The sequence below is a fragment of the Ovis aries genome, chromosome 20 (genome assembly GCF_016772045.2).
Source record: "Ovis aries strain OAR_USU_Benz2616 breed Rambouillet chromosome 20, ARS-UI_Ramb_v3.0, whole genome shotgun sequence".
In the NCBI taxonomy this organism is placed as follows: domain Eukaryota; kingdom Metazoa; phylum Chordata; class Mammalia; order Artiodactyla; family Bovidae; genus Ovis; species Ovis aries.
The window spans coordinates 3,670,604-3,692,537 of NC_056073.1; the positions used below are offsets into that span (position 1 = coordinate 3,670,604).

Genomic DNA, 21,934 nt, shown 5'->3' on the forward strand with positions numbered 1-21,934 from the left:
CCTTGCTTATGTAATCAGTTCTGTAATTAAAAGACTACTGCTGTTCTTCCTCTTACCTTGGTTTTTTTTTTTTTAATGCTTAGCAGAATTTGGATGCATAATATAACCCCCTATTAAAAGACTCACCACTAGCAAGGAAATAAGCACCGCTTTCTGACAGATGGTCTAACCCCCTCCACAGGTGTCATCTCCTTTTCTGTGAACACCCCCCCCTCGGTTACCCGGTCCCTTCATTATGTTCTGTTCATGCTCTTCTTTTCATTTCTGGTCTGTCTTGTGTACTTGCTGTCCTGTCTTCTGTCTGTTATATTCATTAGCCAAGGGAGCGAGATTTTTTGAAGACCTTACGGTTGGTGAGTGCCTCAGAAGCATGCGAATATGAACAGCATGAGGATGTGGAGGATGAGGATAAGGGGGTAGGTGTCGCCCCCGTAACTCGACTAACCTAGCCGGTACAGTGCGGTGAGCGCTAACACCATAGAGTAACCCACGGCTTCTGGCTCCTGTTTAGAAAATGGTGCAAAGGCCCCAAGACCCGCAGGGAGGTGGATGTGTGTGGACCAACAGATTGGACAACGGACATATTTTCTCTTTAAATGTATTTCTGTATCTCTTGCACTGCATGGTATTTGAACATATGTGCTTAAACTATAGGATGGCATCTGAGCTAATGAAGTTTATATACCTTTTGTGTAAGTGTGAAGGTTTACAATTACAACCAGCCTGCTAATTTTTATGCATATCAGTTCCACTTTTGAAATTGATATTTCAGACATAACTGCTCATTGCTTTAATGGAAGGAACGTATGGACATTTATTTTATATTTAAGACTATGCTTTAAGGCATGCCTATTGGCAGTTGGTATTAGATGGACATTCTCTGCCTGCCTTATCTGTCTCACTTTCTTTGGGGAGGATGTTTTAAATGCCAGGGTCCTGACAGAGCTGTCTCACCCCCGAGAGCCTCAGTCAGCTGAGCCTACCTCTGCAAGACGGATGCGTTTCTTTGGCCATCAGATCCCCAGGGCCCCCTGTTTTCACTGGAACGTGTGTTTTCTGATGCAGTGGGGATTCATCACCATCATTCTTACATGGGGTTATTTCCCCAGCCTGTGGTCCGCCGTCTGTTTAATTCTGCCTTTGGCTTCAGCAACCTAGTCACGTTTCGGCTCAGCTCTCAGTTTTCTTTTTTTTTCCCTTTGGAAGATTTTATGTGGTCAGTTATCAGCTCCATCCTTTGTAGTTTTGTTGAACATTTTCTCAGCTCTGTTTCCTTATGTTTTTCCTTCTGCTGACTTGTAACGTTTCTTAAGGGAAACGTCATCAAGGAAAAGAATTACGGTTTGTCAGTTTCCCTGACACAGCACGTCATCACGTCCATCCCCAGGCAGTGTCAGACAATTAAAGTCCAACCGATTGTGTGCAAAAATGAAAATAAAGAGGAAATATATTACATGGCTTTAATTGCTTTTCTCTCTCCTGTATCATGGCTAAGTAAACCTTGACTGCCTTTCTCCTTCTTAGTGGTTTTTATACTAACTGCATGCTACTTTACCTCATTTTCATTTACATGCCATACATGTATAATTTAAAAACCCTCTTGAGTTAGAGTTTATTAAGAAGGTAAATGGGGAATGGTATTTAATTCTTTGCGTGCATCCGAGGCTAAATAATTGTAGGCTAGACTTGTAGTATAGTGAATATGAAATGTCTGTATATTCTGTGGCGCTTTCTCTCTTCCTTTTGCTTAAATAAAATATTCATAGTGAAGGATCTGTTTAAATAAAACAGATTCAGAAAAGTCCCTAGTTTACACTGAATCTCAGGTAATTCAAAAAAATTAAAATATCATTAAAAATTTAATGGATTTCCCCAAACAGTAAATTTTTGACAGTGTGACGAGCATACGGTGTATTTATATAGTATATTCAGTATATTTAGCATGGTCAGTGGTGTCAGAAAATATGATGTTTTTTATACCCTGCATTTTTCTCTTCTTAGCCCAGAGAGAAGGGTCGGATGCGTTTTCACAGGCTCCAGAACGTACAAATTGCCCTTGACTATTTGAAAAGACGCCAGGTATGATGTTTGAATTTCAAAGCTGTAATCGTATAGTACGGCACACATGTGACTGAACAGGGAACGAACAGGTTAAATTTGACTTTGAGTTAATCATTAACATTTAATATGATTTGATAATGATTTAATAATCATTAACAGAGGTTCTCTGGTGGCTCAGAGTGTAGAGAGTGTACCTGCCATGCAGAGACCTGGGTTCAATACCTGGATCGGGAAGATCCCCTGGAGTAGGAAATGGCAACCCACTCCAGTATTCTTGCCTGGAAAATTCCATGGTTGGAGGAGCTTGGCGGGCTATAGTACGTGGGGTTGCAAAGAGTCGGATACAAGTGAGCGACTTCACTTTCATAACATTAAACTTCTGCTTTTGTGAGACTGATATTTTTAAATATTTTTAAACGTTTGTTCCAAAGAAAAGGAAATTAATCATAGGTGTAAGCCCAGACGAATTATAAGTGGCTGCATTACCATCTGAGTAACAGCTACTGATTTTCCTTCTGTTGGAATTGGAATGCTTTTGCCTGGGAACTTAATGACATTTTAGTAGCAACAGAATGTTAAGAATGTCAAAGAACAGTTATTAGTGGTGGGGAGAGAATATTTTTTATACTCACTTTGTAAAATTGCCCTTTTTAAAATAAAAGATAGTTTATATAATACTTAAAAAACTTTGCATATGTTTATTTTTAAAATGTAATAGTGAGGAGGCAGAAGTTCATATTTTATAAGCAGGTACAACTGGATGGTTTAGAAGCGGTTAAAAATAAAACAGTTCTGACAACAGCCCCCAACTCGCTTGAGGTTTCAGAAGAAATCGTGGGAGAAAAATGAACACCAAATTGGATTTGATCTTGATTGGGTACCACTGTGATTAACATAGTATCAGCCAAGTAATTGGTAGCTTTCAGTTAGGAGAAAAAAGGAGGAGACAGTGAAACTGAGGAGAATTGAAAGTGACTAAAAACTGAGAAATCAAAGGTGGCAACAGTTTTGCTTTTTAATGGAGAGGGAAAAAAGAGGAGAGGGTAAGGAAGAGAAGGAGACACCGTCGTTAGCCCTTCATTTGGTTTATTATGAACATCACAGTGCTTTTAGTTACCGCTGCTAAGTGGCTTCAGTCGTGTCTGACTCTGTGCGACCCCGTAGACGGCAGCCCCCCAGGCTCCCCCGTCCCTGGGATTCTCCAGGCAAGAACACTGGAGTAGGCTGCCATTGCCTTCTCCAGTGCATGAAAGTGAAAATTGAAAGTGAAGTCACTCAGTCATGTCCGACTCTTAGCGACCCCATGGACTGCAGCCCACCAGGCTCCTCTGCCCATGGGGTTTTCCAGGCAAGAGTACTAGAGTGGGTTGCCATTGCCTTCTCCACTTTTAGTTACTAAATTCTAACAAATACTCAGTGCTTATCTTTTAAGTGTTATTGATATGCCTTACTAGTCTTAATTCTAGTGGGAGTTTCCAGAAGATTAATGGTTAATTGTGTCTCCTTGTCGAAATATTTTTGGTAGTGATTTGTCCAGGAAGTAAAATGTTAGGTATCATTCGTGATATTTAATTAGTTTTCCAGGAAGTGTTAGTTATCATTATTGCATGAATTTATCTGAATACATAATTTGACAGTTGATAAGCTTTACATCTGGTTATTATTGACATATTATTTTTAAAGTTTTGAATAGTCTGCTAAATGTCCAGTGACTTACATAGTTACTTATCCTGGTAGCAGTCTGTGGTAGACAAATGGAATAATAATGTTAGATTTCTTTTTTACACTCTTTGTGATAGAAGTGTGATAAAACTGTTAAAATTATTTGATGGTTCAGAATAGTTTCCTACTTAATTGTAAAATAACGCTTATTTTCAAAAGACAATATTATTTCTAGTTTAAAAACTTAAGTATTTAGGACTTCTCACTTGAACTGTGGTTTTGTTTTGACAAGTGTACTTTTAGTACTTGCCGTAGAAAACAAAGCCCAACGTTGATGTTTATTTTGGCTTTGTTGTTCCTCGGTAATTTGCAGCCTCTGTAAGATGCAGCCTAGGGGTAAAACAGTATTTTATAGGATTATTGGTATTAAAATTATTCCAGCTTCTTTTATATCTAATTTAGAATCATTTATGTAGGTAAAAATAACTCACGTGCTGGTTGAAAAGCATTTGGTTTTCTCTTTTCTCTTTTCACAAAACAGGTGAAATTAGTGAATATTAGAAATGATGACATAACAGATGGAAATCCCAAGTTGACTTTGGGATTAATATGGACAATAATTCTGCACTTTCAGGTGAGCCCAGTTTTCTTGTCATTTCTTTTAACCTCATTGATGGTTTTCAAGTGGTTCATGTGAAGGGTGAATTATGCATTCACATCCAACAGGGGAAAATAAATTCCAGACTTTGTTTCTCTTTTAATTTAGTTTTTTATTTTATATTGATGTATAGTTAACTTACAGTGTTGTGTTAGTTTCCGGGGTATAGCAGATTGATTCGTAGGCATGTACGTATATCCATTCTTTTTCAGATTGTTTTCTCATATAGATTATTAACAGAATTTTGAGTAGAGTTTCCTGTGCTATACAGTAGGTCCTTGCGGATTATTTATTTTATGTTTGGTAGTATATGTCTATTAATCCTAGACTCCTTATTTATCTGTCCCCCCCTTTCCCCTTTGGTAACCACAAATTTGTTTTTGAAGTCTGTGCCTCTGATTCGGTTTCGTAAATAAGCTCATTTGTATCAGTTTTTTTTTCAGATGCTACATATAAATGATATGATATTTAGACATTGTTTCCTAAACAATATATTTGTATTGTTCCCCTCAGTAACATGCTGCTTATGGACTTGGCACCTTTTTTCCTGTTGTTGAAAAGCTTAGAATGTTTTTAGAACAGTGCTTGTAATCTCAAGAGTTGGAAGACAGAGATTCCCTTTTATTGAATGTAGACCTGTTTCTTGGTTTATTGGCCAACATTACCTGATTTAGAATCATAAAAACGTTGTGACGGTCCTGGCCATCTGCAGTTTCTGAACGTGCCTGCTTTCTCCTGGTGCTGTCAACAGCTGATGACACTAGGTGGCAGTGTTGTTCTCACAAAGAGATTCCCTGCATTCGCACCATCCGTGTTTCCTGTGGAGCTGTACTTTCTCAAACGAGATAGAAGGAGAGTAAAGGCATATTTATTACTATGAATTATTATCTAATTACCAGTGCCCTTTATCTAATTAAAAGGCTGCTTTTGATCCTTTGGTTTTTGTAAAAGGATACATTAAAAAAATAATCTTCATTTGGTTTAAGGTGAGTCCTACTGTTGGCGCTTGGTTTGGTTTATCAATCCCTCGGGACAGGGTCGTGGAGTGTCGTATTGGTGGGCACACGGCACGTCCACCCATTGATGGCTGTGTGGCGGGCCTTGGAGGAGAAAGACACGGCTTGCCGGCTTAGAGAGGAGCTGTGGTTTTGACCACATCTTGGGAAGAAGAAGACTTATTTCTAATATTTAAAAACTTTTAGTGGGATACAGGGTTTGTAGGGGAGTGGTGGAAATAATGTAACTGGGGCTCATTTGGGAACAGGCTGAATCTGGCACATATGGACAGCTGTAGGAAGTAGAGTCCTGCAGGTTCCAGGACTCGGGTAGGCACTAGAGCATCAGAGGAGAGGACCCAGGGACCAGGAGACCAGGTGACTGGGGCCAGCTGGCCAGCCGATAGAGCAGCTGATACAGATATATTAGGCAAATGTCCGCTCAGCGGGGCTTGATGACTGGGAGCTGGAGTCAGGGACCCTCATCACTAGAGGCCCATCCTTAGGGGACCTGGGGTACCGAGCAAGGCAGGGTTTGGGGCCTGGCTCCAGACCTGAAAGCTTGTTACTGGAACAGGTGAAGTCTAACTAGAATGGGCCATAAAGCAGAATTCACATGGAGTTGCTCAGCAACTTTCCCAGGGATCCAGAACTTGTAGGGTTGAAACTGCAGGAGACCTTTGGAAACAGTCCATTGTTACCAACAGCTGATGACACAGGCTGTGTCTGGATTTTGCATGTCAGAGTCGGGGCTCACCCAGGCTCTGGAGGGAGGCACAGCTGAGTGTCATTGTCAGCTCTTTAATCTGTGGCCATGAAGACATTGAGCAAGTCACCCAACCGTCCTGCACCTGAAAAATGATGTTTTAGAACTCTGTATGGACTCCAGTAAAATCAACAAATGACCGCAGGCCGCAGTCAAGGAGATGAGTGGAGAGGGGGAGGTGTTGCCCTCAGAACGGGGTGTTAAAGGCCGGGACTTAGGTGCAGAAGAAAAGGTGAATCCAGGGTGGTGTTTTGGGGGAAGACAGGATGGACTTGCAGGGTTGGTTAAAGATGCCGCTGAGCCGTTAAACCCGGGAGGTAAAAAGCCAGTAGACAGCCGGTGGTGGGGGAGGTGAGGGGAGAGGGAAAGGCCATGGCGTTGATGGGCTTGACGTGTGTCGGGGGACGGGGGGGTCCCCTGGCTTCTGTCTGCCAAGCAGCTGTAGATGCGGGCGGAGCGGAGCCTGGGAGTCAGAGGTGCTGCCGATAAACCTGGGGGTCTCCAGAAGGCAAGAGTCCTGAGTCTGTCAGAGAGGAGGGGCCTTCGGAGGGGCCGGTGGAGAAGAGCAGAGAGAGAGGATGGAAGTTTGGGGGAGACCATCCACCTGGGGACACAGAAGGAGCGGGGGGCCTGGCCCACAGCCGGCTGGCGTCAGGGACTGCCTGCTTTCCCTCCAGCACCTTCCCGGTCCTGCAGCGCCCCCTTGTCCTTCTCTTTATATTGAGAAGGATTTGTCACCCCGGATTATAGTCAGTTTTACCAGAATTCTCCTAAGAGAGAGAAACGTGGACTTCATTTCTTCTTGTAGCTGCAAGAAAATGCAGCATTGACGGAGCCAGGGGAAGAGAATGTCAAGAGAAGGGAACGGTGGGCAGCGTGGAATGCCCCCAGAGGGCCTGACAGAGTTAGGAGTGAGTGCAGTGGGTAGTTTTGTCTGGGAAGACCCCGGGGGTTTTGGGGAAGGTCCATTCAAGTTCCTGAGAGCAGAAAGTAACAGACCGAAATGTAAGTGGTTGGAAATTAGAGGCAATGTGTATAGACCCTAAGTTGAGGGAAATGGAAAGCAAAGAATCGTTAAAGAAAGAATTATATATTGTCTCTGGAAGAGAGAAGTTCAGTTCAGTTCAGTTCAGTCGCTCAGTCGTGTCCGACTCTTTGCGACCCCATGAATCGAAGCACGCCAGGCCTCCCTGTCCATCACCAACTCCCGGAGTTCACTCAGACTCACGTCCATCGAGTCCATGATGCCATCCAGCCATCTCATCCTCTGTTGTCCCCTTCTCCTCCTTCCCCCAATCCCTCCCAGCATCAGAGTCTTCTCCAGTGAGTCAACTCTTTGCATGAGGTGGACAAAGTACTGGAGCTTCAGCTTTAGCATCATTCCTTCCAAAGAAATCCCAGGGCTGATCTCCTTCAGAATGGACTGGTTGGATCTCCTTGCAGTCCAAGGGACTCTCAAGAGTCTTCTCCAACACCACAGTTCAAAAGCATCAATTCTTCGGTGCTCAGCCTTCTTCACAGTCCAACTCTCACATCCATACATGACCACAGGAAAAACCATAGCCTTGACTAGATGGACCTTAGTCGGCAAAGTAATGTCTCTGCTTTTGAATATGCTCTCTAGGTTGGTCATAACTTTTCTTCCAAGGAGTAAGCGTCTTTTAATTTCATGGCTGCAGTCACCATCTGCAGTGATTTTGGAGCCCCCAAAATTAAAGTCTGACACTGTTTCCACTGTTTCCCCATCTATTTCCCATGGAGTGATGGGACTGGATGCCATGATCTTCGTTTTCTGAATGTTCAGCTTTAAGCCAACTTTTTCACTCTCCACTTTCACTTTCATCTAGAGGCCTTGAGAAGAGGACCAGCCAGAAAAGTACCAACATAAGTCTTGTTTCTTTTTTTAAATTTATTTTTTATATAAAAATAGTTGATTTGTAATACGTTACTTTATGCTATACCCCAAATGTTTCAGTTTTACACACACACAGTATTTTCCATGTTCTTTTCCATTATGGTTTATCACAGGATGCTGAGTATGGTTCCGTGTGCTATACAGTAGGACCGTGTTTATCCATTCTGTATATAATAGGTAATGCATGTGCTAATCACAAACTCTCAAGACTTTTGCTTTTAATATGATCCTGTGGCATATTTTATGAAATCCAGTGTATTTTAGGACCTTCGTTACAAGATATTATGACTGTTAGATTATCACCAGTATTTTAAAATTAGATCAAGGTTTATTTAAAATGGAGCATTTCAATGTTTTGTATAGAATAGAAATGTTCCTTTTTATTTAAAGAAATACTTTTAATCCTATGATACTTTAAGATTAGAATGATTTTTTATGCCAAGACAGAAGGCTATTTATAGCAGTGGTAATCATCCTCACTCAACATGACTGGGACGTTTTTCTCCTCTATACTTTGCATAAATAAGGGAAGTGATTTCAGAAGACCAATTTATTTATTGATTTAAAAAGTTTTATTTGAGCATCACAAATTGACTGTCTGTTATAGCTGGGCAGTCTGAAGGTTAAGTGTTGCCAGTACAGTAATCTTGTGTGAGTTACCCTATGCTAGGTCCAGAGATACTATGTAACCGACTAGGGTTCTTGGCCTCCTTAATCAATGGCAGTCGATGAGAGGCCAGATAAGAAATTCAGGCAGGGCTTTCTGGGGGCTCCTGGCTGCAGCATGGAAAGTGAGAACAGGTTCCCTGCTCTGTCCCTGAGGTGGGATGAGCGCCTTCCTCACGTGGGGTCAGGGTGGGGGCCTGACCGGGGCTTGGGCTGGAGGCGTGGCTCAGGTGGTGTGCCCACCCCTTTGGTGGTGGTGTGTGCAGGGGGCATGCTCAGTACCTTGCTCTGGGCTCTTCAAAAGTGGCGATTGGGTTTTCCGGTCTGTCTGTATCTTTTGCCCAGAATTTGCCCCAGCTGTGTGCATGCAGTCAGGTTTAGTCCCATGCGGTTTCTTTGTACTTTGTTGCTCCAGGAGAGGGTTGCTCAGGTGCAAGTATTGCAGCAAAGGGTCCCAGATCCCAGCCTGTCTCACCAAGATGATGGAAGAGTGTTGCTCTGTCTATTGGGAGAATGTTTGTAATACTGACTATAATCTGGGCTGTTGAATCTGTCACAGTATAAATAAAAGTAGGGATGTAGAGGAGGGTGTGTTTCGGTGGGATTAGGAAGGTCTTAGAGAATAAAGGAAATTGGCCCTGATGTTGTAGACAGGCTTTGCAAGGTGAATGCCAGCTAACCAGGCAGAGACTGCAGTGGAGCCGTTTCCGGTGGGGGACAGCAGTGTGCAGTGGCCTGAAGAGGGGCAGCTTCTGGGCTTGGTGGGGCTGGAAGGAAGTGCAAGTCAGTGGGTGTACCTTTGTTGTGTTAGTGCTCACGCCAGCCACTGACTTCTAAGTTCTCTTGAAAAACGTCCCAGTGCCAGTGAAGACATTGAGAATAAATTAAAAGCAAACCAGCCGGAAGCTTTATTTTTACCAGCTTGTCTTCTAGGATATAATTCTTTTTTCTGATAGAGATTGTTTAATTTCCTCTTGAAATGATTAAGGAAAACCTCATGCACGTCTGTTAGTGACAATTATCAGGCACATTGCTAACTTGACTATTTAATTGAATAGCTTCGTTTAGAAAAATATGAGTTCCATTTTTGGATCAGTCTAAAGACAATCTAGAGAAAGTCAGTTACCAATTTTTTTTTTTTAATTAGTCAGCTGATTTTAACTTTTGTGTAAGACTAGTCATATGATACTAATTTCCTTTTTACCATATCAGTGACTCAGTCTTAGAAAGAGGCACACCTTGGGTCATCAGGCTCCATTCTGATTTATTATTTATACAGCACAGCCATGGTAAAACTGCATAATATTTAACTAGGGTACAAGTATAAAAGTTCCATGTAAAGTTCAACTGCCTTAAGTCATGTGTAAGAACACACAGGTGTTTCTTTTGGCTAAGTGTTTCAAGCTTGAAATCATAAAATTTATCAAGCTACTCATATGAAAATGCTAATGATCATAGAAAGAGAAATGGTTTGGAAATTTGTCATATGAAAAATATGACAAGCTATTTAAAGGGATTGATTTTAGAAATGATTTGACTAGAATGTTGTAGGAATTTAGCATGTATTCTCTCTCCTTCAGCTGTGGATCACTCTGTTTTTGTTCTTTTGGTTTTTTGCGTGTGTGTGGTTGCTGTTTTTAAATTAGTCTTAATAGAGTTTATAGAGGTTTCTGAGCCTAGTTTTTGGGGCAAGTGCCAACATTTGTTTGTGTTTCTTAAGTAAAAAAGTTGTACAGTCAGGAGTCTCTGAAACTAAATCTGAAAGGCACTTTGGAACTAAGTTTGAAAGGCACTTTGCTAAACGTCTCCTGACTGGTATTTGCTTTCTGTTTGCGCTCAGATTTTTCGCATCGCCAGTCGTTCCAAAGGTTAGAGCAGACTTGGGTAGTATAACTACATTTCAGAAAACCGAAAGGAAAGCGAGGGTCAGAATGTTTTTGTGCAACAAGGCTAAGGGTTTGCCTTGAAAGCTCATCAGCATGTCATTTGACAGTGAGCAGTGATGTTTGTCTAAGAGGATTGCTGGCCAGAAATAAGCCACGGCGTCTAATGAGACCCAGGGCTGGCCGGGCAGGATGCCACGGCGTTTCTTGCGGGTGCCTTTCTCATGAGCAAGATGGCCTCACGCTGAAAAGGATGGTCACAAAGTCTGAGGAGTTAGGCTGCGTGGAGATCTGAGGAAGCGCCGGCTTTTGAAATGAGGGACTCTGTGCAGCTGTGAGTTTCTGCAAATCAAATGGGGAATGTCTGTGGATGTGTGCGAGCCGAGAAAGAAGAACAGTATCTGGATCCTGCCAAAGCTCCTCTGAGACCTGAAAAGTACTCTGCTGGAAGAAGAAAATACTTTAGACGGGACCTGACTAAGAAAGCAGCAGATGACTTAGAGTCAGGAGGGCCTCGGCTTGATGATGAGGGGAAGAGAAGCGCCCGCCCGCTTTCCGGGGGACAGGCAGCCCCCCAGGCCCGGGGGCTGGCGCAGGAGGTGGGGGCCAGCCCTGGCCTCACTCTGCAGGCAGGGGTCCAGCCCCAGACGGCGAGTGGTCAGCGTCACCCGGGGGGCCCTTCTCAACATCAGGAAACCCAAGTCAGAGTCAGCAAACCAGAGGAAAGGGTTTCAGAAAAAGACAGCACCCCCTACCATGCAAAGAGGAAGGACCACTTTGATGATGTCCACACAAGAAAAAGAACATTCCAGAGAAAAACGGGTGGCTTTTCTTCGCAAAAGGCAGCCAGCTTAAGTTCCATTCTCTGTGGTACAGAGAGATCACTTGAAAATGGTGGGGTTTCTGAAGATCCATCCAAAAATGACAGCAGTATTCAAGAAAAGCAAAACACGGAAAGATCTTGCCTTCAGGAAGCACACCATTTCCAGTTTGGAAAAAAGAGATGTCCTTCCCTCTGTGATAGTATGTCCTTCCCTTCCAAGGACACAGAGGAGGTAAGTATAGCCGGGTCCTGAGTTCGCCGTGTAAGTAAGGACTCCAGGTGCACGTAGCTGCTGGGGGTTCTGCAGCTTGACCTTTGTAGATGCTCTCTTTATGGTCATCTTTGTGAAAGCTCTTGATGCATTTCACTAGGTTGGACTGTGATATTATTTTTTGTGATACATTCTTTAATCATGATTTTATTTTAAAGCCTTTACATTTTTGTTGTTATTGGAAGACTTGGCACGTCTTTTGAATTTCTGCAGTTAATGTTTCCTGTTTTTTCCAATGGAATAGCCTTGGCAAACAATAGTTAAATAAAAAAGACAATTTTGACAAGACGGATGTAAGGAGGAGACACTGCAGTGATCAGTCAGTCTGGACTTGCTGATCTGTAAGTTTGACTGCTGATACAAAACACAAATTCCAGTTCTCTGTGTCCATACATAGGGACACTCACATAACTGCTTTCAATTCCATGTGTGTTTGTGTTTTGGGGGCAGCAGGCACAGATAAAACTGACTAAATCTGTTCTCTCTGATACATGAGTTCCTCTCCAGCCAAGTCTAAAATCAGAACTCACTTGGACAGCAGGTCATAGGAATTTGCTTATGACTCAGACTGCCAGGAAGTTGCGATCTTTATTCCTAACACAGATATTTAGCATTAGACAGAGTTACTTCTCTGGGATTTTTACTTGTCTTTAAAATGTAAAATATTGATATACTTGCCCGAGAAGCCCATCACCCAAGCAATGTCCTATACATGTTAGTAGTTGACAGTTGATGAGTTTTTCTTTAAGTTGATGACTTTGCCTTTTAAGAAAAAAATCCAGAAATAAGAGCTAAATGTGATGTGAAACATTTGTGGCAAAGTCATCGTGTTGCTGGGCAGAGATTCTTTGCCCAGGGACCAGATGCAGCTTCATTCGGGCCAGTGTACGTGGTCGTCATTGGCTTTCGTTGGCCCTCCTGAAGCTGGTTCCTGTTGCGTCCACCCCCATCCTTGTCAGCGTTATGTCACGCTTTCTGTTCACATTTTACACTGGTTACATTGAAAAAGAAAGCATCCGGTCTAGTCCATTATCCGTGTAGGTCTGACGTGGAGGTCAGTGTGAAAGCAAGCTGCTTGGTTGCTATGTGTTTATGAACGTAACCGCTTGGCTTTGCTCACATATGTTTTCCGTCTGGTTTTTGTTTTGCTTTTTTATTTGCACAATTTGGCTTCAAGGAAGCCTTACATGTTTTGATGAGTGGAAACTTAACATCTGTTTCTTAAGTGGTACATAAGCCTTTCCCCCCCCCTTGAGTTATCTTCATGCCAAGGACTTTAGCCCTTCTTTATACTTTGTGTAGCTAATGATTTTTGAAACTTCAATGGGAAATACATGTGAAAATAGGTCATAAACCTGTCAACCAGATTTGTTAAATAGTTGTGGTATGGAGGTACTTAACAAAGGCTCACATCTATGGGAATGCCAAATGGAATGAATAGTCTTATTTTTTCACTTTTTAAACAGTTTTTATTTTATACTGGAGTGTAGTTGATTGACAGTGTTGTGTTCATTTCAGATGTACAGCAAAGTGGTTCAGTTATACGTACACCTATAACCATTTTTTTTTCCAGATTCTTTCCCTAAGGTTATTACAGAATATTGATCCCCTGGAGAAGGGAATGGCTACCCACTCCAGTATTCTTGCCTGGGAAATCCCATGGACAGAGGACCCTGGCGGGCTACAGTCCCTGGGGTTGCAAAGAGTCATGCACAGCTGAGTGACTAACACTTCCACTTTCTCACAGAATATTGACTAGAGTTCTCTGTGCTATACAGCAGGTCCGTGTTAATTATCTGTTATATGTATACTAGTGTGTGTATGTTAATCCCAGTTCATAATTTATTCTCCCCCCCCTTTCCCCTTTGGTAACCATAAATTTGTTGTCGAAGTATCTGAGTCTGGTTCTGTTTTATAAACAAATTCATTTGTATGATTTTTTTAGCTTCCACATAGAAGTGCAGTCATGGGTTTGTCTGACTTACTGCTCTTAGTACAGTAATCTCTAGGTCCACACATGTTGCTACAGTGGCATTATTTTGCTCTTTTTATGTGAGTACTCTAACATATATGCATGTGTGTGTATTCGCCACATCCTCTTTGCCCATCTGCCTGTTGGTGGGTGCTTAGGCTGTCCCCATGTCTCGGCCGTTGTGAACAGTGTTGCAGTGAACACTGGGGTGCCTGTATCTTTCCGCATTATGGTTTTCTCTGGATATATCCCCAGGCTTGGGATCCCTGGATCATATGGTAGCTCTGTATTTAGTTTTTAAAGTGAAAGTGAAGTCGCTCAGTTGTGTCCAACTCTTTGCGACCCATGGACTGTAGCCCATCAAGCTCCTCCATCCATGGGATTTCCTTCTCTAAATGAACCTCCATTTAAAGGAACCTCCATTCCATGTTCTCCATGGTGTCTACACCAATTTATGTACCCCCCACAGTGCAGGAGGGCTCCCTTTTCTCCACACTGTCTCCAGCGTGTATTTGTGGACTTTTTAATGCAGGCTAGTCCTTATTTTGGGCTTCCCTGGTGGCTCAGAGGTTAAAGCCTCTGCCTGCAATGAGGGAGACCTGGGTTCGATTCCTGGGTCAGGAAGATCCCCTGGAGAAGGAAATGGCAGCCCACTCCAGTACTCTTGCCTGGAGAATCCCATGGACTGAGGAGCCTGGTGGGCTACTCCATGGGGTCGCATGGGGTCCATGGGGTCGCAGAGTCGGACACGACTGAGCGACTTCACTTCACTTCACTTCAGTCCTTATTTTATCTGAGGATTTTGACGTCTCACTTTGCTGTGGTCCAGATAAAGACGGTTCTGTGGCAGACTGAATCAGACCAACAGCTTGCTGCTCTTTGTCACTGTGTTCTTCCCAGAACCTTGGAGGTGGACTCTGCTTAATTATCTTTGGTTAGAACTGTGCATGGCTCTTTATTTTGTATTGGATTCTCCATTTTCCATTTCAGAATTGGATGGACATGAGAGCTCTCAGCCCCTTCAGTGTCCTGTTAGCCAGCATTTGTTTGCAAGACATAGTCCCTTCAAAATCTTTTTCATTTCTTCTGTATTTGAGTCACTTTTACACTCAGTTATGTGTAAGGATTGGGCTCAGTGATGTTTGAGTTAATCTCCAAATGGAATAGTGTACAATTCTTTGAAGTTTTCTTCAGCTTAGACTTACTTTAGGCCTCTGCCTTGATCTTCCTGGTTCCTGTGATATTTGTCATTCTTGCTCTAGGTGACCAGCTGACCTCCCCTTTAATCCTTGCCCCATCAGCTGACCTTGGGTGGTCTTCCAGGCTCTGGGGCTCTGAGAAGGGGCTTCAGCTGACTCTCCTTGGGCACGTACTGGATGTAAATGTCATAGTATGTTATAGCTTTCTAGGGTAAGGAGGTATAAGTGAAAACAGAAGTATCGCAGAGTCGCATATTGCTTTGGAAGCGGAAAACGCTTTCAGATTTATTGTCTTTTGATCATTCTTAAGAACTGTATTAAATGGAACTGTATTAAATAGAACTGTATTAAATGGAACTGTATTAAATAGGTGAAACACACAGTTCCTCTTTTCTGGAACTAAGAAATGGAAACTTGGGTTAAATAAGATCCTTAAGGCAGCGCAGTAGATGGGAGTAGCTGAGTTAAATGATGGCTTAGCATCCCACATGAACTGTCAAGAGCTGTAAAGGAGATGCTGTGAGCTTGGGGCAGAGGTTGATGTTTCTAAGCGCTGATATTCATTGGGGAGGGTGAGTGTTACCCACAGAGTGGCCAGGGCGCAGCACGTTTAGGCGCAGGGTGTGATGAGCTCAGGGGCCCCTTCTTTGTCTGACGCACATGCTCCCTGGACTTGTGACGAGGAGCTTGCTGTTGCCCTTGAGCTGTTCCCACAAAGCTTTCTTCCTCCTTGAGTTTCACAAGTCCCATTTCTTCATAATCTTGTGATGCTGATCTCCACAAAGGTGGTTATTTTCTGTCTTTATGGGTTGTTGTTTTTCTAACTGACCACATATAAATGCTACCTAAGGAGCTCTTAAGCAATAAGCTGTAGGACTTCCCTGATGACCCAGTGGCTAAGACTCTGCTCCCAGTGCAGGGGACCCAAGTTCCATCCCCGGTCAGAGAACTGATCCTACATGCCGCAAGCAAGAGTTTGCATGTTCCAGCTGCACGATCCTGCATGCTGCAGCTGCAAGCCAGTGCAGCCACATAAATTAAAAAAAAAAAAAAAGTATGTATATAGGTGGCTGGGTGTCAACTCCAGTGATCCTAATACACTGGATCACTGCGAGCTGGTGATTCCGACAGTCAAGACTGTGGCCAGGGCACTCATTTCATGTTCTCAAGTGGTCCTTGGGGTGGTGGAGTCATCCCCAGATGAAGCCTTACCCTGGATTTAACGGAATGACAGTATCTTCTGGTGGAATGTGAGAACACTGCATATGTTTCAGGCACCCTCTCATGCATTTCATGAAAACCACATTAAATTCTGAAAACCAGCATCACCCTCGTTTTCCCCTCATCATGTGTTTTCTGACAAGCGGTGTGGATCACGGGCCCGGAGGCAGGAGGTGTGAGTTCCCACCAGGCCTTGCTGCCAGAGAGCCGGGTGCCTTGGATGCCTCCTGCATTTCTCCAGGTCTCGGCTCCCCTTTCCAGAAAGGGAGGATGTGGGGCTGATTGATGACACGACTATTAATAGGCATGGTGTTTGTGGAGCCCTGCTGCATGCTCGGCACCCCACGGGGCTGTTCAAGCATCATGAGATGGTTCTTTCGCTCCAGTTACGGATGAGGACGTGGCGCCTCGGGAAACGTGATGACTTGCTCAGGCCTCTCTGCCGGGGTGAGGGAGGGCTTGGGTCTCGCCGGGGACTGTCTCCAGCCGAGCTCAGAGCCGCTGCCATTTCCCCACCTTCCCCCGCGTGCATCTCTTTCAATTCCTGCGAATCCGCAGATTCTGCACACCCTTGTGCTGTGTTTTCACCCCTCCCTCCAGCCCCGTCTGCTTTGATTTCTCTACCATTTATTCTGGGCCTGTTATATGTGGAACCAACACCAACACATCCCATCGTTTCTTCATTACAGATGTTGGGGGTGTGGCTGTAAGCTTAGATGCCCCAGCGGTTTTGGGGATCCGGACCATGGATTTCATGGTACTCTCTGTATGTTGAGGGGACACATTCCAAGGCTCCCAGTGGACGCCTGAAACTGGAGAGTGCTCAACCCTCTCTGTATACACTGTACTTTTGCTGTACTTAAATACTTACACTGAAGGTTAGTTTGTAAATTAGGCACAGGAGGAGAGTAGCTGAGTTACTGGCATCGCTTTTGCACCTCAGGGCCATTGTGAAGATAAGCGCTCCTTGAATACACGCACTGAGAAACCACAATCAGTTCAGTTCAGTCACTCAATCGTGTCTGACTCTTTGCAATCCCATGAACCTCAGCACACCAGGCTTCCCTGTCCATCACCAACTCCTGGAGTTCACTCACACTCATGTCCATCGAGTCGGTGATACCATCCAGCCATCTCATCCTCTGTCGTCCCCTTCTCCTCCTGCCTTCAATCCCTCCCAGCATCAGGGTCTTTTCCAGTGAGTCAGTTCTTCACATCAGGTGGTCAAACCACAATAGTCAGTCTGATAACCAAGAACCATTTATGAAGTGACTAGCAGGGTGATTCCTCTTAGGGGTGGGATGGACTTGGACAGGGCACGATTTTGTCTCACTACTCAGAACGTGGTGCCATTTAAGACTTAAGAATTGTTTATTTCTGAAAGTTTCCTTTAATATTTTCGGATGTGCTAGACTGGGATCATTGGAATAACAGCAAAACTGTGGATCAAGGGAGAATTTTGTCATTTTGACATCCCACCCTGCCATACAGCCATGTAAACTAGTTCAGACTGACCTCTTTTCACCTTCCTTTTCTTTTCATCCTTTGGGGAATTGCAGTGAATAGGGCAGTGGTGTGCAGGGAAAAGCCAAGGAGGGAAGGATGGGGAGGAGTGTGCATAGTGTACAAGTGACGTTATCAGCCTCTGAGTAAAGAGGGGCTGGATATTTTATTAATTGACTTCCCATTCTATCAGACCAACGTAATTCAGAAACATCTCAAAATGTTAGAATGATACATGAATAGTCAACCTTATTTCAGTTCAGTTGCTCAGTCGTGTCCGACTCTTTGCGACCCCATGGACTGCAGCACGCCAGGCCTCCATGTCCATCACCAACTCCCGGAGCTTGGTCAAACTCATGTCCGTTGAGTCGGTGATGCCGTCCAGCCATCTCATCCTCTGCCGTCCCCTTCTCCTCCTGCCTTCAGTCTTTCCCAGCATCAGGCTCTTTTCCAGTGAGTCAGTTTTTCCCATCAGGTGGCCGAAGTGTTGGAGTTTCAGTGTCAGTATCAGTCCTTCCAGTGAATATTCAGGACTGATCTTTTACGGTGGACTCGCTGGATCTCCTTGCAGTCCAAGGGACTCTCAAGAGAGAGTCTTCTCCAGCACCACAGTTCAAAAGCATCAATTCTTCGGCACTCAGCTTTCTTTATAGTCCAGCTGTCACATCCATACATGACCACTGGAAAAACCATGAAGTGAAGTGGTTCAGTTGTGTCTGACTCTTTGCAACCCCAAGGACTGTAGCCTACCAGGCTCCTCTGTCCATGGGATTTTCCAGGTAAGAGCACTGGAGTGGGTTGCCATTTCCTTCTCCAGGGGATCTTCCTGACCCAGGGATCAAACCTGGGTCTCCCGCATTGTAGGCAGATGCTTTACCGTCTGAGGCACCAAGGAAGCCCATGGAAAAACCATAGCTTTGACTAGACGGACCTTTGTCATTAGAGTAATGTCTCTGCTTTTTAATGTACTGTTTAGGTTGATCATAATTTGTCTTCCAAGGAGCAAGCGTCTTTTAATTTCATGGCTGTAGTCACCATTTACAGTGGTTTTTCGAGCCCAAGAAAATAAAGTCTGACACTGTTTCCACTGTTTCCCCATCTATTTGCCATGAAGTGATGGGACCGGATGCCATGATCTAGTTTTCTGAATTAAGTTTTAAGCCAGCTTCTTCACTCTCCTCTTTCACTTTCATCAAGAGGCGCTTTAGTTCCTCTTCTCTTTCTGCCATAAGGGTGTTGTCATCTGCATAGCTGAGGTTATTGTTTCTCCTGGCAATCTTGATTCCAGCTTGTGCTTCATGCTATCTGCCTCACTGAAATGTAATATTTATTCAGAAGTTTTTTCTTTAACCAAGTCTTCTATGAATCTTAAGCTACAAAATTGTACGTAGAATCAAAGACTAGGATAATTCTACATATTTCTCCTTTTCTGTAGTAGCTTTGCTCTATAGATTTTTAAAAGTTAATTTATTTTTTAATTGGAGGATAATTGCTTTACAGTATTGTGTTGGTTTCTGCCGTACAGCAGTGAGAATCAGCCATAATTACACACACACACACACACACACACACACACACACACGTATATTCCCTCCGTCTTGAGCCTCCCTCCCCCTTCCCACCTCACCCCTGCAGGGTGTCAGAGTACCAGGCTGAACTCCCCGTGTTGCGTGGCAGCTTCCCGCCAGCCATCTGTTCTACACGTGGTAGTGTGTATGTGTCGGTGTTGCTCTCTCAGTCCGTGCCCCCCTCTCCTCCCCCCTGCAACTCCCTTCTCTGTGTCTGTGTCTCTGTTCCTGTCCTGCAGATAGGTTCATCAGTGCCATTTCATTTACAGTTGACTTAACTCATTTCTTTCTGAAACATTTCATCTTTTTAAATGAAAATGCATTTATGGGTATTTTTTTTCTAGTCTTCATTTGGATTTCATAACCAGTTTGTGAAAATTTAGTTCTAAAATAATTGCACAGAATGTGGCTGTGTATCAGCGTTAAAATGCTACTGTCTTTTCTGTTAAATGAAGGACATGTCAAAGTTTCAGATTCTTTGCTGTACAAGAGAAATAGTTAAATCTACGTTAATTTCTCCTGTATTTGAATAAGAAATAAATGAGCATTTGTTCAAGGTGACCCTTAATGTAGAGCATCAGCACTTGAATTTTATCAGCTTTTATTTTGCTTCAATCCTCTATTTACCTCTTCCTTTTCGGGAGGCAGTTTTTTAATGAGAAACAATTTTCAAAATACATGTGCCCTCTTTGCAGTTAAGAATATTTAGTGAAGCCTTTTCACGCATTTTGAAACTTGGAAGCAGGCACTCAAAATGTGTTGATTACATTGGTTTCTGCCAAAACAGTTGAAACATCGTTGAAGAGATTGTCTTTGAAAGCAAACAGCCTGGCTTGGAAATATTTGTGTCTTCTGGCGCATTCGGTATGGAATTTGCTTTTGCCTAACTAGAGTGTCCAGCAGTGTGAGTAAAAAATTGTCAGGAATAACCCTCAGTCTGGTGCAGTCACTTCCGCTCACGTGGGCAGGCACCGTTCTGAAACGTACGTGTGTGTGTGTGTGTGTGTGTGTGTGTGTGTGTGTACATCTTGATGAGAGGAAACCAAGACCCAGGAAGCCATGGTGTGGGGGTGTGTGGGGGTGTGTGTGTGGGTGTGTGTGTGTGTGTACATCTTGATGAGAGGAAACCAAGGCCCAGGAAGCCATGGTGTGTGTGTGTGTGTGTGTGTGTACATCTTGATGAGAGGAAACCAAGACCCAGGAAGCCATGGGGTGTGTGTGTGTGTGTGTGTGTGTGTGTATACATCTTGATGAGAGGAAACCAAGGCCCAGGAAGCCATGGTGTGTGTGTGTGTGTGTGTGTGTGTGTGTGTGTGTGTACATCCTGATGAGAGGAAACCAAGGCCCAGGAAGCCATGGTGTGTGTGTGTGTGTGTGTGTGTGTGTGTGTACATCCTGATGAGAGGAAACCAAGGCCCAGGAAGCCATGGTGTGTGTGTGTGTGTGTGTGTGTGTGTTCATCTTGATGAGAGGAAACCAAGGCCCAGGAAGCCATGGTGTGTGTGTGTGTGTGTGTGTGTGTGTGTGTTCATCCTGATGAGAGGAAACCAAGGCCCAGGAAGCCATGGTGTGTGTGTGTGTGTGTGTGTGTGTGTGTGTGTGTGTGTGTGTGTACATCCTGATGAGAGGAAACCAAGACCCAGGAAGCCGTGGGGCTGGGGATGGAGTACAGGTCACCGCCGTCCGCGGCTCTGCAGTGCCGTTCCTCCCGAGGATCAGCTTTCCGCCTTGGAGTCATTGTGTTACCAGAGGTGGAAGCATCCTGAGGTCACCTTTCCCAGCCTCCTGCTCTCCTCCTTGGTGACAGCTGAACTCTCTCAGTTAGAGTGTGAACTCTCTTGTAGACTTTAGCACAAATATATGAAGGAATTGAAATTCTTTGGATGGCGCTCGTGTCCAGCTCTCTGAACCAGTAGGGATTTGGGTTCTGCAGGGAGGAACCTTTGACAACAACCTTTCCCACACCCACTGTGTCAGTTTTTGCTTCTGTAAAATGAGCTGGTTTCTCAGTGGATAAAACTCTTTGCGAAATGCTGTGGAGTGTCACTGTTGATTTGGTGTAGCAGAGGAAAGGGGACTTAGCTCTTGAGTCAGAAGACTTAAATATTTTCTCTAATTAAATTTTTTTGAATTGCAGTCTAGCTGATTCACACGGTTGTGTTAATTTCTGCTGTATAGCAGAGTGATTCAGTTCTATGTACACATGTCTGTGTGTGTGTGTGTGTGTGCACACTTTCTTTTTCATGCACTTTTGGGTTATAGTCTATCACGGGATACTGAATATAGTCCCTGTATAGAGCTGTGCGGGAGGACCTTGTTTATCCCTCCCATGTATGATAGCTTACATCTGCTATTCCCCGCCCCCACCTTCAAAACCACAAGGTTCTCTCTGTGGGTCTGTTACGTTCCATAGATGTGTCCATTTGTGTCATATTTCAGAGTCCACATATAAGTATTGCCACGTGGCATTTGTCTTTCTGAGGTGTTTCACTTAGTGTGATAATCTCTAGCTGCCTCCATGTTGCTGCTGCTGCTAAGTCGCTTCGGTCATGTCTGACTCTGTGCGACCTGATAGACGGCAGCCCACCAGGCTCCCATGTTGCTGCAGATGGCAGCAACAAAGAACGTTTGTTCTTTCTTGTGGCTGAATAACATTCCGTTGTGTATATGTGCCACATCGTCTTTATCCGTTCATCTGTTGATGGGCATTCAGGTTTTCTCCATGCCTTGGCTATTGTGGACAGTGCTGCTGTGAACAGAGGGGTATGTGT

At 43.9% G+C, this 21,934-nt stretch overlaps 1 protein-coding gene across 33 annotated transcripts in view; it reads left to right on the plus strand.

Moving 5' to 3' along the window:
• DST (dystonin) overlaps window positions 1-21,934 on the plus strand; it is a 524,163-nt gene that overhangs the window by 265,242 nt on the left and 236,987 nt on the right. For 17 of the 33 annotated variants that reach the window (XM_060403016.1, XM_060403018.1, XM_060403017.1 and 14 more), the window contains 2 exons: window positions 2,002-2,079; window positions 4,265-4,357. In XM_060403016.1, coding sequence (XP_060258999.1) covers window positions 2,002-2,079; window positions 4,265-4,357 — 171 coding nt within the window. Of the gene's footprint in view, window positions 1-317; window positions 417-2,001; window positions 2,080-4,264; window positions 4,358-10,830; window positions 11,662-21,934 lie in introns of those variants that run through there. The other 16 variants (XM_060403014.1, XM_060403015.1, XM_042237537.2 and 13 more) reach the window with 3 other exon arrangements.